At 53.8% G+C, this 14,421-nt stretch overlaps 5 protein-coding genes and 1 pseudogene across 6 annotated transcripts; 3 read left to right on the top strand and 3 right to left on the bottom strand.

Annotated features, from left to right (window-relative positions):
- Positions 1-378: 378 nt before the first annotated feature.
- Positions 379-2,322, top strand: CAOG_01128 (hypothetical protein). The gene has a single exon (XM_004365942.2). The coding sequence runs from the start codon at positions 446-448 to the stop codon at positions 2,147-2,149; it is 1,704 nt and encodes a 567-aa protein (XP_004365999.2). The 5' UTR covers positions 379-445; the 3' UTR covers positions 2,150-2,322.
- A 51-nt stretch (positions 2,323-2,373) lies between these two features.
- Positions 2,374-3,501, bottom strand: CAOG_01127 (hypothetical protein). The gene is made up of 3 exons (XM_004365941.2): positions 3,439-3,501; positions 3,188-3,359; positions 2,374-2,967 (listed from the first exon to the last, which is right to left on the bottom strand). The coding sequence occupies exons 1-3, from the start codon at positions 3,480-3,482 to the stop codon at positions 2,446-2,448; spliced, it is 738 nt and encodes a 245-aa protein (XP_004365998.2). The 5' UTR covers positions 3,483-3,501; the 3' UTR covers positions 2,374-2,445.
- Positions 3,502-3,749: 248 nt separating this feature from the next.
- CAOG_08478 (hypothetical protein) lies at positions 3,750-7,791 on the top strand (the record flags this gene model as incomplete). The annotated part of the gene is made up of 5 exons (XM_011271748.1): positions 3,750-3,968; positions 4,106-5,810; positions 6,063-6,122; positions 6,558-6,795; positions 6,867-7,791. 5 exons carry the CDS (start codon positions 3,750-3,752, stop codon positions 7,789-7,791), a joined length of 3,147 nt encoding a protein of 1,048 aa, XP_011270050.1.
- A 125-nt stretch (positions 7,792-7,916) lies between these two features.
- CAOG_01124 (hypothetical protein) lies at positions 7,917-9,826 on the bottom strand (annotated as a pseudogene). The gene is made up of 4 exons: positions 9,081-9,826; positions 8,750-8,934; positions 8,264-8,580; positions 7,917-8,149 (listed from the first exon to the last, which is right to left on the bottom strand).
- A 108-nt stretch (positions 9,827-9,934) lies between these two features.
- On the top strand, positions 9,935-11,870 carry CAOG_01123 (hypothetical protein). The gene is made up of 6 exons (XM_004365937.2): positions 9,935-10,214; positions 10,366-10,459; positions 10,655-10,767; positions 10,850-10,983; positions 11,105-11,319; positions 11,428-11,870. Exons 1-6 carry the CDS (start codon positions 9,946-9,948, stop codon positions 11,815-11,817), a joined length of 1,215 nt encoding a protein of 404 aa, XP_004365994.2. The 5' UTR covers positions 9,935-9,945; the 3' UTR covers positions 11,818-11,870.
- Positions 11,871-12,399: 529 nt separating this feature from the next.
- On the bottom strand, positions 12,400-13,846 carry CAOG_01122 (hypothetical protein; the record flags this gene model as incomplete). Its single annotated transcript, XM_004365936.1, has 3 exons — positions 12,400-12,627; positions 12,736-13,247; positions 13,729-13,846. The coding sequence occupies 3 exons, from the start codon at positions 13,844-13,846 to the stop codon at positions 12,400-12,402; spliced, it is 858 nt and encodes a 285-aa protein (XP_004365993.1).
- Between the last annotated feature and the right edge of the window lie 575 nt (positions 13,847-14,421).

The following is a 14,421-nucleotide window of genomic DNA, read 5'->3' as shown; positions in this document are numbered from 1 at the left end:
TGTCTGCTTGAACAGGCCTCTCAAGCCCTGCGCAAACTCACTCTTGTCCGTGTGCGTCGGTCGACGTAGAAGCGGCGATCAGAATTGAAAAAGTGGTTCCTCGTGCTGGTTCCTGCTTCTTTCTTTTTTTTTTTTTGGTTTGAATGTTCCCAGCTCGTGTCTTCTTCCTCCTGCTGCCCCTCAAACGCCCTTAACAACAACCCCCTTTTCTCTGTTTACACCGCATTCAATCTGATTTTGGATGTTGAATGCGTTTGCTTGTGATTGTGATTCTCTCTTTTTTTCTTGTTTTTTTCTTTTTTTTTCTTTTTTCGTTCTAAACCGGTTTTTGGACTCGGTTCCTTTTTTTTTTTTTTTTTTTTCGCATTTTGTTGCTTGTGGTGGCTCACTTTTTTTTCCCTTTCCCTTCCTTTCCTTTCCTTTTCCCTTTGCTTCCATTGATTGCATGTTTGAACACAGAGTCACTCTTTTAGGAGGAAATCCACCTTCAAACCAAATCGCAAAACCACCCCCCAAACAACAAATGGCTCGGATAGTCCTCGCTGCTTTGGCGCCCATTGCCACAGTCATGCTGCTGCTGCTGTCGCCTGCTGCGGCGCTCGATCCCTACATGCCACCAACGCCGCTGCAGTACTCTGCGCTGGTGTCGATTGGCTACATTGATCGCGCCATGTCAGACTCGTACCTCGAGTGGTACGACTACGATCTGCGCTTGCTGCGCAACGACGGCCGCGGCACCGCACTCGACCGCGCCAGCGTCGTCAACCTCGGCACCAATGCAGAGACGTCGTGGACGACCACTGGCCCGGCCGCACAGGCAAACTGCGAGACCTTCTCGATTGCTGGCCTGGACATTATTGCCTCGCGTCTGTACGGTGTTGCCGATTTCATGCAGAACGACGAGTACAACCGCAAGTACTACCAGGGACGCTCGGTGAGCGCGCGCAGCATGCTCTGCGATATCTGGACTTCGTCGAGTGTGAGCCGCGTCGACCACACCCTCTCGTACGACACGGTGGTGGTCAACAACACATACTACGTCTCGGTCAACCCGATCGAAGGCGTCAGCAAGGTGCCGCTTCGTATGCTCATCAACACGACCACGACCACCTACGTCTCGGACGACAATGGTGCCACCTACTATGTCAACAACACTGCTCAGTCGACCATGTACATTGACATGGTCCGCTACCGTAGCGGCGCTCAGCCCGCGTCCAAGTTTGCTCCTCGTCCCTACGTCATTTGCGCGCCCACCACCGCCAACATCCAACCTCTGGAGCGCTCGACCGTCCTCCCGGCGCCCGCTCTCGGCTCAGTCCCGTTCCCCAAGCTGCCGCGCAAGTACACCACCTTCCTCGAGACCAAGCTGACGGGTGGCGCAGAGTCGCTCACCTCCGCCCACTGGTATGTCGACCTCGATCAAGCCTATGAGCGCATTGACAGCTACGACGCTTCCCTCAAGGAGGACACGTACGGCATTTACAAGTACAAGCAGGCATTCGAGGGCTTCTTTTACCAAATCACCCCTTCCAAGTCCAAGTGCTCTTCCGAAGTGCTGTCTTCCACTGGCTCGCACCCCAACACCAGTCCCTTCTCGCGCGTTCGCGCTGGCTCCATCCCCGACCTGTTTGCTGGCAAGCACGGCAACTTTACCTACACTGGCCGATCGAACGCTCCCCGCGGCATTGTCTGCGACACTTGGGTTGGCCACAACACTGTCACTCGCGCTGGCATGATTTACAAGTTCAACACAACCGTCTTCTTCTCTGCTGAGGGCTGGATCCATCCCGGCCAGACCGACTCGGGCACCCGCGTTCCCGTTCGCATTGTCAACACTGGCACCCAGCAAGCCGTCGGCAGCACCATCGCCCCTGTCGCCTATGTTGACACCTGGGACTTTTTCTTCTTTGTGCCCTCCGTCGACAACACGCTGTTTGACGAGACTGCATTCAAGTGCCCCGACGCGCCCCAGTTGTTGCAAAGTTTGATTGATCAGTCGCTCGAGAACGGCAAGACTTTTGGCATTGTCCTTGGTGTTATCGGCGGCATTGCCCTTGTTGGCGCCGGTCTCTTCTTGTACCAACGCCGCATGGCTGCTCGCCGAGCCCAAGCCTATGCTGCCTTCCCCTTGGAAGAGGCCACTTACTAAAACATTTCGTGTTTTGTTGAGGGCGGTGGTAGTTCTTCCCTTCCCTTTTCCATGTGTGTGTGAGTGTGTGTGTGCGTGTGTGTGTGCGTGTGTGGATGTGTGTGCGTGAAGCCAGTGTATTTGTCGGTTTTTTGTCATTTTTTTTTTAAACAAAACAACGTATGTTCAGCTGATTTGTCTGTTTTCCAACCAGCGTGAAACGATAGGGAAGGGAAGGAGGTAGATGGTCGCCAACTGGGTGTATTTACAAAGGCAACAACAGCTATCGAATAAGAGAATGAAGAAATGCGTGCAAACTACGAATCCAACCGTCGCTCTTGCCGAGAACCTGTCGAATCAGTCGAGGAATGTGCCCGTTTGCGAGTACTCAAACTAAGCACCAGACCGGTGTTGGGCGACGATGGTGCGGTTACACCAGAAGACGAGCTTGCTATTGCTGAGGCAATTGCTGGAGCCGAGGTGGGTGGAACGGAAGTTTGGTGGCTGGGATCGGAAGGATCGGCCGCGGGAGGCAAGATGGGAGCAAGCAATGCTGCTAGTGGCTCAACAATGACTGTGGCTGACTCTTGGCTGACCAGCTCAAGGGCGGATTCAATCTGCTTTGGGGCGGCCGCGACCAGCGCGTCCAAGTTCTCCAAGTGTTGCACCTGCGCCAGCAAGCCCCGTGGCAGCCTCCCGCTCAGCTGTCCGGCCATCTCCATCGTGTCAATCATATGAGCTAGCTGCAATCGCAGTTCTCCATATGTCTCGATATCCGTCTGCACGCGCTTGATGTGCTGGTTGCGAGTGTTGTGAGCTGCGGTGACGAGTTCCTGTACCTGTTGTAGGGATTGAGCAAATTCCAGCCAATCCAGCAACAAAAAACAAATGCGGCAAACTCAAACAATCCAACGCGCTGCTTTGGAAGAGGCGTTGGTTCATGAGTGCGCTCCAGCAGGAGCAGCGCACGAGGAGCACGAGCAACTCATGCACTCTCACTCTCACTCTCACTCTCGCTCTCTCACTCTCGCTCTCTCACTCTCGCATCGACCCCATTACCTGAGATAGATCGTTTGATATGTTGGCCATGTCCATAAGCCGTCGCGTGCGCTCGCGAGCCAGCTGCGTGCGCTCAAACTGGAGCTCCGACGCGAGCGAGAGGGACGCCTGGATGCGCTGGTCCAGCGACCGCATGCCCTGCTTGACGTCGTCCAGATCGCGCATATCAATGCTAGAAAACAAGAGCAAGTGTAGTTTGAAGAAGTGAGGTTTTGCGCAATGTTGAGGGATTCAGTGTGTGTCAACGTTACCTGATGGAAGGCTCTTCAACGTCGACGTCCTCAACGAGCGCCATTCGTATTGGAACAGCAAAGTAAATCAAGACTGAGGTAGTCGAGTGTAGCATATTGGAAGAACCTGTTCAGGTACAACAGCACAGCTTATTTTGATCTCAGACCAGTCATTTTCTACATTTGGAATTGTCAACTTCTGATTTTACTGTATTTTGACGCGTGAATTCGAGCACTGTTCGATGCAACCACCACGTTATTCTTCTGCTGCTATGCTGCGGACTGCAACAGGGTGGCTGCTCGGCTGCCATTGCAGGAGGAGCATCAGCAGCATGGTAGCCAAGACGAGCTTCCCGGACCTCAACTCGGCTCACCACACCACGCCATCATCCTCGGTTTCGTCTGCATCGTCATCGTCATCGTCATCATCATCCGGCATTCAGGGTGACTCGGCGGGTGCTGAGCGAGCTGCGCTTGCTGATCTGCACCCCTTCCTCGTGCGTCGCCTGCAGTCGCTCGGCATCCACGCGCTGTCCGACGTCCAAGCCAAGGTCGGGCAGAAATAATAATTATTGCAGATGATGCTCTTTTTTTGTTGTTTTACTTTTTGTGTCTCGATTTTGCGCACTGAGGAGTGAGACTCACCTCCACCCGAAAATCACACTTTGCCATCCATACTGCTCCACAGACACTGCCAATGATGCGAGCGGGAAACGACATGATCGTCACGTCCCAGACAGGATCGGGAAAAACTCTTGCTTACTTGCTGCCATTGTTTGATCGGATGCTGCGAGAATCACACGTCCCGGAATCCGCCGCAACCCCGGACGCGGTTTGGGCTTCGTTGAACGCAACCCGACGCAAGAACGCTGCCGCAGGTGCAAAAGCCGCAATGCAGTCGCAGTCGCCCTTCCATCAGATGAACAAAACCGCATCTGTACTGATTCTAACGCCGTCGAGCGATCTCGCTGCCCAAATCAAGTTTGTTTGCGACAGCTTTTTCAAGCTGGAGCGGCAGGACTCGACAGCGGCCTCGTCACAAGTCACGGTGTTGTTTGGCACCACGGCACTGCACTTTCACCAGGCCGAGCCCCACACACATGTGATTGTCAGCTCGGTGGACAAACTGTTTGAGTTTTACCCCAGCTTCGAGGCTGCTCGCAGCGCCCTACTCCGATGGCAAACGCTCATAGTCGATGAGGCTGACACAGTGCTGGCCAATGCACACGTGTCCAAGTTTTTAGTCCATCTGCAGGTGCAGAACAAGCGGTGGGCAGCGCAACAACGGAAGATTGCGCTCGGCAAGATCCAACCACCGCCACAGCACCTCCTTCAACCCTCCCGCATCCAGCAGGTATTTGTGGGCGCCATTCCCACTACACCCGCGCTTGGAGAACGGTCCCCAGCGCTTCTTTCCTTGATGAAACAGACGTCACCGCTTCCTGTGGTCATCGGGCGAGGCGAGGCGGGTGCTTCCGCTGCCCCAGTTGTGCCCGCGACTAAAGGGGCTTTGTCCCCATCTGCTGTTTCTTCTGAAGATATCACGACCATCGCACACCCGAAAGTCTCGTTGGACGATGGCACACAAACCGTGGCGTCCTCCTCCTCTCATCCTGATCCTGCATCAACGCCGGCGCACGTCGGTATTCCCACCACCCTTTCCCACTTGCTTGTCCCTATCAGTAGCCTGGAGGTGGTCCGCGATATGCAGGCTCTAAACCAAGGCCCGGCAGCTGGCGAGGACGAGCTGGACGACGCGGCAGCATTACTGCAAGGCAGTAATCCGGATGCTACTGCTGCTGCTGCTGCTGACGAACGAAAGATGCGGTATATGGAACTCAATCGACCTCATTTAACGGCAACAATTGTTGGCATGATTTTGGCAAGGCAGCCAGTCTCTGCTACTTCGCTGGGCAAGCTGGCTCTGGTGGAGCAACCTCGTGACGAAGCAGGCGAGACAAGTGCGAGCACGGACAGCGCTACGACAGCAAATGACCCACCGGCGCCTTCTGCAGTTAGTGGCTCGAATCCCGATATTCTGGAATTCCCAGCAAAGCAGGATGCCCAGCCACAGCAGTCGCGCCGCCGACCACCGTGCGTCCTGGTCTTTACAGCGGATGCAGCACGGGCAGCGGCGGTGCACCTCCGACTGAAAAAGTTTGGCATTTCCGCCGAGCTGCTCTCCAGCCAGCGCGAGTTGGATGCGCGGGTGCTGACGACCGCGAGAGCATCGCAACACTTGGCCAAAGTGATTGTCGCCACGCCAATCGCCGGTCTAGGTCTGGACTTTGGGCAAGCCGTCACGCATGTCGTCAATCACGATGCGCCCAACTCTCGAGAAATGTACTTGCATCAAGCAGGGCGGACTGGCCGCGCCGGGCGCGCAGGTCAAGGTGAGGGGTTTGGAAGTTTTTGTTCTGTGATTTTGGAACGATCTGTGTGGAGAGCTGCCTTTGTCAGGTTTTTTGCTGTGTTCTGGTGATGCGCTCTCGATGAAGGTGTTGGAGAGTTCATGTTGAGACTGCTGGGATGAGATGAGCGTTCTTGTTCTTGATTTTTTGGCGGGAGATTTCGTTTTGCGCTTGATTCGTCCCTTGACTGACTCGTCCTTTCCTTTCCCCCCCCCTCCGCCCTCTTTGCTCCAGTGATTACGCTGTACGACAACACGACCACGTCGTCGCGCCGCCCAATCCGCCGCCTTGCTCGTATGTTGCAGTCGACATCCACCCTGCCCTGATTGCCGTTGTCTTTGAACAATACAACAAGATTTTTCCATCTCTTTTCTTCCTCGTTTTTGTTCTCGTTTTTTGTTTTTTCCCTTCCTTTCTTTCTTCCATCTTGTGATTGATTGCTTCGTTGTTTCTGTTGTTGTTGTTTCTGTTGCTTTTTGGTCATGACAAAAACCGCTGACCTTTGGAAAAAAACCAGTTTTTCGTCATTTGACGCTCATCGAAGTCACATTGCCGACCAATCAAAGCGCTCGAATCTGACAAAGCGTCATTTTTCGTGACTTTTTTTTTTATTATTATTATTATTATTATTCTTTTTTTTTTTTTATTCTTTATTCAGTCATTCTTTTTTTCTCTCTCTCTTTGCTCATCGCCGACTTTTTGTTCTTCGCTGCTGATTCATTTTGATAGCAATGACATTCTCATCATCACCTGCAGCAGCAACCGCAGCAGCAACCACCGCAGCAGCAGTGGAGCGGCGGCTCGCTCAATCCCTCGCTGCAAACGCCGACAATCGCACCGCTCTTGGTTCGTTCGCGATCGAGCTCTTCACGCGCCTCCAGCAGCAGCGCCAGTCGCTCCAGCGCGAGCAGCAGTACAAGCGCAGCAGCCAGTCACAGCCCCAGTCGCCGCCGTCGTCGTCGCCGCGGTGGTCCAGCCTCGCAGCAGCGGTTTCATCCTACCGCGACCCAGCTTCCACCGCGTTTTCGTCCACTTCAGCCACTTTGACCGCGCCTCCCTCGTCCGCCACAACAACAACAATCACCACCCACTTGTCTCCTCGTCCTCGTCGTCGTCGGATGCCGCGGCTGTGGCTGCGTCAGCTGCGCTCGCTGCGCTGCCATTGGGCGTCTTCCCGCCAGAGCTCGTCCTCACGTTTGTCCTGCGCGTGCTCCAGGCCTCCGTCTCGCTGACGGCCACAGAGTCGCCTCTCCTGCGCCCTGCAGATATTGCCGCGTCGTCGGACGCGCTGCTGGACGCGGACTTGGCGGTGGACACGTCGTCACTGGCGCCGGTGCATTACATTTTTGGCTATGGTTCGCTCATCAACGCCAGCTCGCGGTCGCGCACTGGGCAGACCGGCGACGCAATCGCAGTGCGCGTCTCGGGCCTCGTGCGTGCGTGGAATGTCGCCTGCCCCCACTCGGGCATGACTGCGGTCGGCGTCTTGCCTCAGGCCGGAGCCACTTGCAACGGCGTTCTTGTTCCGGTGGTTACGCCCGAAGTCGATCTGCCAAAGTTTGACAAGCGCGAACGCTACTACCGCCGCGTGTCCATCCCGCTCGATGCCATCACTGTGTATTCCGGCGACTCGGTCCGCGCACACGTTGCGCCCGCAGCCTATGTATGGACGTACATGGTGCTCGAGCCTCAGGCGCCCAGCCAGAGCTTCCCGATTGCCCAGACCTACCTCGACATCATCCTCTCTGGCTGCTTGTCGTTCAGCCGTGCGTTTGCTGAGGAGTTTATCGTCTCGACCAATGGCTGGGCCACCGAGTGGATTAACGAGCGCCAGTCTCCTCGCTACTCGCGCGCTGCCTGCGAGAGCCGTCCCGATGCGGAAATCTTGGACAATCTCCTCCAGGAAACGCTGGCCAGCTACTTTGCTCGACGCACCGCCTTGGCCGTCTCCGACTCGTACTGACGCAACCCAGAACAAAAACGAACAAATCAAAAACGCCAAATCAAAAAAATGTTAATGCCGGTTCCTCCGTTTCTTTTTGTGCAGCTTGTTAAGATTAAATTATTGAGAAACTTAGACATCCCCCCTTCTTCAAAGTACCACACATGTATTGTTCCCAAAAAAAATGATTAACATAAAAGAACCGATGAGAAAGAGGGGCAGCAAAAAATCATTGTGCCATGCTGCCGTCATCATTCTCGCCACTCTGGCCATTCTCGGCACTGAATCGAGCTATCAAGTTATTGTTGTTAATTTCGCCGAGTAGCTCTTGGATATGCACAAGCATAGGCTCGTCGTCGCATTGGGTCTGGGCGTGCATCTGCAAAAAACCGAACAGAAATTGGTACCAGCGTTTCCCACCGCACCGCGCGTATTCAAACGACGACGACGACAACAACAACAACAACAACCACAAAGAAGCTAGCCCGCTTACTCGCTGTGCCGTGTCAAGGCACTCGAAGGCCGCAGCATAATCCGAAGTAATAAAGTAGAGCCAGCCAAACATGTACCACACTTGCACAACTTCGTCGTCTTCGCGCATCAATTGGCCGAGGACATAGGATGCGTCCTCGTACTGCTCTAGCTCGATGAGCAACTTGGCCGTGTTGATTCGGAAATCATACGGCGGCAAGTCCTGGTCATCCATAACATCCTCGCCGTCTAGCATCGGGTCGACTACCTGTCGCAAATCAGCGACCTCCGGGTCCATATCGTCCTCCAAGTCTTCGTTTGGATTGATGCGGTATGTGTCTGTGGTGCGTTCCAACAAGGCCGATCAGTGAGAGAGCGGTGGCTCGTGGACAAAGCATAAAAGCAGGAAAAACCTAAAAAAAAAAAAACAGTAAACCCCTCCCTTCATTTCTCCTCTCGGCCAACCCCTAGACCACCTAGATTCAACACGAGAACAGCGCTATCTTACCGTATCCAGCGCGTCGGCGATGCCACAGTGCCAAACTGTCGCGGAGAAGAGCCAATGCGCGCTCGGGGTTTTGTTTGCTGATTTGGTAGCTGGCAAACGTTTGAATGGCCTCGGCATTGGTCGGATCCTCTGCAATTGCGGCCTCCAACAGAGTTCCGCAGAGCTCTTCTGCGTTGTCTTCGTGGCTGTTTTTTGTTGGCAATATCAAGTGAGATTGACAAAATCAATCCAAAGCATGACTTCTCTCAACCGTAACGCAAACTCCATCTTTCTTTCCCCCTCCCCCGCAACCCCCACCCCACGCCCCAATCCAAGCAGTACAAGAACGCACCAAAGATCCGTCAGGTAGAGCTCAGCCGTCGAGGCCAGCGCAGTGGAGATGCGACGCGTAAACTCGGCCGGGTCCTCGCCCATCTGGATGGCTTGCTCGCGCTCCTGCTTGAGCAGCACGGTGCCAGTCTCGAACGACGCTGCGGCCTCCTTGCCAGACTGCATCTGCCCGAGATACATGAACTTGTCAGCGCCCGAGGTTGGCTCGAGAGCGCACGCGCGCTTGAAGCACTCGAACGCGGGCTCCGGGTTGCCCAGCTCGAGGTGGATGACGCCCATTGCCTCGATGGCGCGCAGGTTGTCTGGATCGCGCTGCAGCACGCGCATGCACGTCTGCGCTGCGGTTGCAAAGTCGAGTCCGTCCATGAGCATCTCCACGCGGTTGAGGATGGCTTCCGTCGAGTTGGCTGCAGCACTCGCCCGAGCGCGCTCGCCCGTCGCACCGCCAGCAGCAGCGGCGGCCTGTTGGTGCCTGCCGACGCCAGACGACGGGCGCGGGTTGCTGGACGCGGCACTCCTCGCAGCGGCAGCAGCAGCAGCAGCAGGATTGGACGCTGATCCCACATGGACAGCCCCGGCAGGTCGCTTTCCCTTCGATTTGACCATTTGTGTGGTTGGTAGAGATTCAGAACGCGTTTCAACAAAGGAAAGTTTTTGGAGGACTTGGAGGAGGGAAGGAGAAAGAAGAAGAGAGGGGGAAAAACAAAAAACAAAAAAAGAGACTGAGAGACTGAGAGACTGAGAGACTGAGACTGAGACTGAGACAGACTGAAGGTCATATCAAAACTTTGTGTACTCTAGGATCGAGCTGTTTGAGCCAAGTGAAATGGATTTGGATGTGGCTCAGTCTTTGAGGTTTGAGCAAAATGTTGCTTTCGGCTGGCATTGCATTGAATCGCGGGAATCGCCGTGCGTGGACGACTCTTGCTCGCAAAGTGCACTCGAAAGGGTCGATCAGCCCCATTGCACCAGGAGCAGCAGCAGCCGCAGCAGCAGCAGCACTCCAGCAGCAGCAGCAGCAGCAGGGCAACCGGGCGCCCGGAATACTGTTTGACATTGACGGCGTGCTGATTCGAGGCAACACGGTGCTGAACGAAGCCAAGGAGGCCTTCCAGATGCTATCCAAGCGGCACTTGTAAGTCAAAGACGAGTCAAAGAAAACTAATAGCGATCGGACTTGGGGTGGGGGATTGGATGCAACCGTTATACGCAAACAGGCTCAAATTCGCGTCGTTTGTGTGTGTATTGTTGGTGCTAAATACTCGCCATACAACCATCAATGACAGACTCAAGAATATCCCATACATGTTCGTGACCAATGGCGGAGGCACAACTGAGGCACACAAGGCGCATCAGCTCTCGAAATGGCTGCATGTTCCGGTAAACAATGACTTGACACAAACCTCCGATTCTCAGAAGAACAGACGTCTTGAGAGCTCTGCCCTGTGTCGCACTGAAAATGGCTTTGTCAAAGTGATTTTTGATGCCTAGGAGGAGGTTGTTTGCTCACTTTGTGTGTCATCTCTGTGTTGTTTTTTTGTTTGGTGTTTGTTTTGTTTTGTTTTGTAAACCTAGGTTTCGGAAAAGCAAGTTGTGCTTTCACACACGCCATTGCGAATGTACGAGCAGTACTTTAACAAGACCGTTTTGCTGATTGGACAAGGCCCTCTGAAGGAAATTGCAGCGTCGTACGTTCGCTCACAGCACCTGTTTTGTGCATCGAAACTGGCGCGTTTCTCTCTCATTCATTCTTTGACACGTTCCGGACAGATATGGCTTTCAGAAGACCTTGGACCTTGATGACATGAGAAAGGCGTTTCCGTTGATGGACATTGTCAATATGAAGGTGCGGAAGCAGCTCAAGTCGCATCCGCCAACGCCAATTCCCGTGCCACCGGTGGAAGGTAATGCCCTTTTTCGTTCTTTTGTTTTTCTTTGGCTTTGCTGCATATTCTCGAAACACTCGTGTTTGCAATACCCCTCATTGAATGCACCCAATGGATCAACCTGCCCTCTTGCAAATAGCCATCTTTGTCATGCACGACCCGTTGGAGTGGGAGTCTTGCCTTCAGGTCTTGATTGACTTGCTCATCTCGAAAGACGGCGTTCCAGGAACGCTGGACTCGAAGCAGCACATTCCCATCATCTTTTCCAACGCTGACTTTTTGTGGATGGCGGAGCATCCGCAGCCGCGATTTGGCCAAGGCGCGTTCAGACTCTGCTTGGAGGCACTGTACAAGGTACTTGTTTTTTTTCCAGGCTCTTTGGCGCATCAACGTTGAATTTCGAATGCAGATCTTGCAGCACTGACCAAACAAATTCTGTCATGCTCGAATTTTTTTGCGCAGGAACTCACCGGCAGGGATCTACTGTACACGCAGCTGGGCAAGCCGTTTGGAGTGACGTACGACTATGCAGAAAAGCTGCTGAATGAGCAGGCCCAGAAGCTTGGCTACGATGGTCTGAGTTACTTTTACATGGTGGGCGACAATCCGCGTTCGGACGTTCGCGGTGCCAATAGCCGGCAGAATGGCCGCTCCGTGCTTGTGCGCACGGGTGTGTTTTCGCCGCATCTCGACAATGATCCCAGCGATCCAGCCCACTTTGTGGTTCCGCACGTGCGCGATGCCGTGCAGCTCGTGATGCGTCATTTTGACGATGGCTTGCACCACCATGGTGGCTCGGACGAGCTTCACGCCCACTTTGTCCAAAAGTCTCGCACGCGAAGTGAAAAATAAACGAGTCAAGGTTTTTTGCAACATGGCGATTTTACAAATAAATTAATTCGGCAAACAATAACGCAATTGAGCACACTACATTGTATTCTAATCGTCTTCGTCGTCAGTGTCTGGTGCTCTCCTCTTGGAAGAGGCTCGGGACGTGCTTGCCTTGGAGGAACTCGCGTTGGACGCGCTCGCTCGAGACGAGCTCGCCTGGGATGAGCTCAAAGTGGCGGCTGCGGTCTCGGTGCCTTCCTGGGCAGTGCGCGTCGGAATCATCGACTCGCGGATGTCGAAAGCCTCGATCAAATCCTGAGGCCAAAACAGAACACGAGAAGGGGGGGCTACAATTGAGCGTCCAACGTTTTAACACACACCCAAAGATGCAGTTGCACTCAGACATACCTTCCACGTTTTCATGTTCAGAGAAAACAAGAATTGCCCGCTACTATTATCGGTACCGTTGGTAGCCGCATCCTCATCCAACGCACCAGCAGCCGCTGCGTAGCATCCAAATCAGTGCAGAAAAGGTCGGGGTCAAATGAGCGCGAGGAGATGGGCCAAGCGACTTGCTGCCTCAAAAAAATGGGGGGGGGAGCATCACGTACCAACCATCGGCATCGAGGTCGCTTCATCAAAGAACACTTCCACATGCCCATCGCGAACCAGGAAGGCGAGGTAGAATAGATTTTCAACAGACTGAGAAAACGACGCTGGATTCAACACAAACTTGAAGACGTTCACTTCTTCCAGTCCCCGCAAAATAGCCAAAAGTTCGCGCGAGCGGATGTCTGTTTCCTCGGACTTGACCAATGAAGTTGAATCGACCTGCCAAAAAAAAAAGAAAACCAACCAAGTGAGAATGTCTTTCTTCAGGTGGCCAGAACTTTTCTGTCTGTCCCTTGTCAGCAAACTCGCGCCGCTTTCAATACGCACCACTTTGGTTGTGTGTGGCTTCTCGTCAGGATCGCGGCTCGCACGAGCTCGATTGATGACTTTGCGAACGGGCGGAATGATCGACAGCGGGCCATGGAGCACACGCATGGCAGGGACGCGACGGAAAACAGGTGCGGCTGCAGAGCCGAGCCGAGTCCAGTCGAGTGTGTTGGCATTGGATTGCTGCGAGGGCACATCGTCATCATCATCGTCATCGCCGCCGCCGGCAGCATTGACATGGAACGAGCCTTGAGGGCTCATGAAAGTGACAACCTTGGCGAGAAAGTCTCCCTCGGTCAGCCTCCGCGTCAGGCCAGTGGGCAGGTTTCTGCTGATGGCGCGCGATGATCGGACGACAGCGCAGATCGCCTCCGCCTCCATGATGGCCTCGGCTGGCTGGTGGATTCTGGAGGACACAGAGTCGGGATTGGAGAGATCCAGCTCATCGAGGAACTGGCGCACTTGCTGGGCCGCTTCAAGCGTCGAGACACTTGAGCTGTCGCTCGTCGACTCTGGTATTCCAACCGCACATCGTACAAAGGGCAGAGCAAACGCAGAAGAGAAGGATGAGGTTGAGCGGAAATGAATAAAAAAAACACACATTGTGCGCTCTGCAGAGATGCGGCTGAAAACCAAGTGGAAGGCCGAGTCTGTGTGTGTAGGCGCATGTGTGTACACTGAGCATTGCAGTGTTTTTCCTCGTCTGGACAGTCCGCCTTCCAACCAAGCCAATCGTGCAGGCCAAATCAAGAAAGGCGAAAAAGCGCCAAAAAAAAAACCGCGCTTCAGTTTTGGCGCGAAAACCAAAAAACCACCAAGCAACACGCCTAAACCAAAACGCCCGCTGTTGACGTTGTACATGGATGGTGGTTGGGTGTGTGTTTGTGTGTGTGTGTGTGTGTGTGTATGTGTATGTGTGTGGATGGGTGATGGTCGGTGCTGCACCTCCACCCCCAATGCAAATCCACACTCCATCTTGCTCTCGGCACGTACGTTCCATGTCGAGAGCTCTGCGATTGTATGCACGCAGCGACTGCTGCAACTTGGCAGCCTCTTCAGGATCCTGATTCGGGTCGTACTGCGACGGGCGGCTGGATTGCACCTGGGTCATGGTGTGAAATGAAGACTGGTTCCAAAGCGCTTAGAATCATGAACACGAAAACGGCAACCATCAAAGATTTATGTATTGTATTGATGTGTACATAGGATGAGAACAGTCTGATCATAACACTGGCGCATCTCGCACAAACGGCGCATCAGGCCTCCACCGAGTCCCTGGCTGCCAGCGTGCGCGTCGATCCCCCGAGTCGAACACATCAATCCATAACTCAGACAGTCGAGCAACGCCTGAAATCAAAAAGGTCAAACAGGTCAAAAAGGTTCAAAAAGGTTCAAAAAGGATCAAAAAAGGTTCAAAAAGGTTCAAAAACGAGAAAAAGCCAGCTCAGACGCTTCGACAAGCGCAACTCGGCCCCTCAAACAACCAACCCACCGCCAACAAGATGCTGCTGGTCGTGCGTTTGCACAAAATCCAACCCCACTGCAAGGCAACCGAACGGACGCAGCTCGAAGGCCAAAAATCACGAAAAAAGCCAACCACACAAAAATAAAGCCCCCAAGCAAAGCGATACGCAAACAAGACCTAGACAAACAAACCCGAAAACATAGGAATCAGAGTCTCTGATG

Source organism: Capsaspora owczarzaki (assembly GCF_000151315.2).
Source record: "Capsaspora owczarzaki ATCC 30864 unplaced genomic scaffold supercont2.1, whole genome shotgun sequence".
Classification (NCBI taxonomy): Eukaryota; class Filasterea; order Ministeriida; family Capsasporidae; genus Capsaspora; species Capsaspora owczarzaki.
The sequence above is the reverse complement of the archived record's forward strand: the minus strand, read 5'-3'. Positions and strand labels throughout refer to the sequence as shown.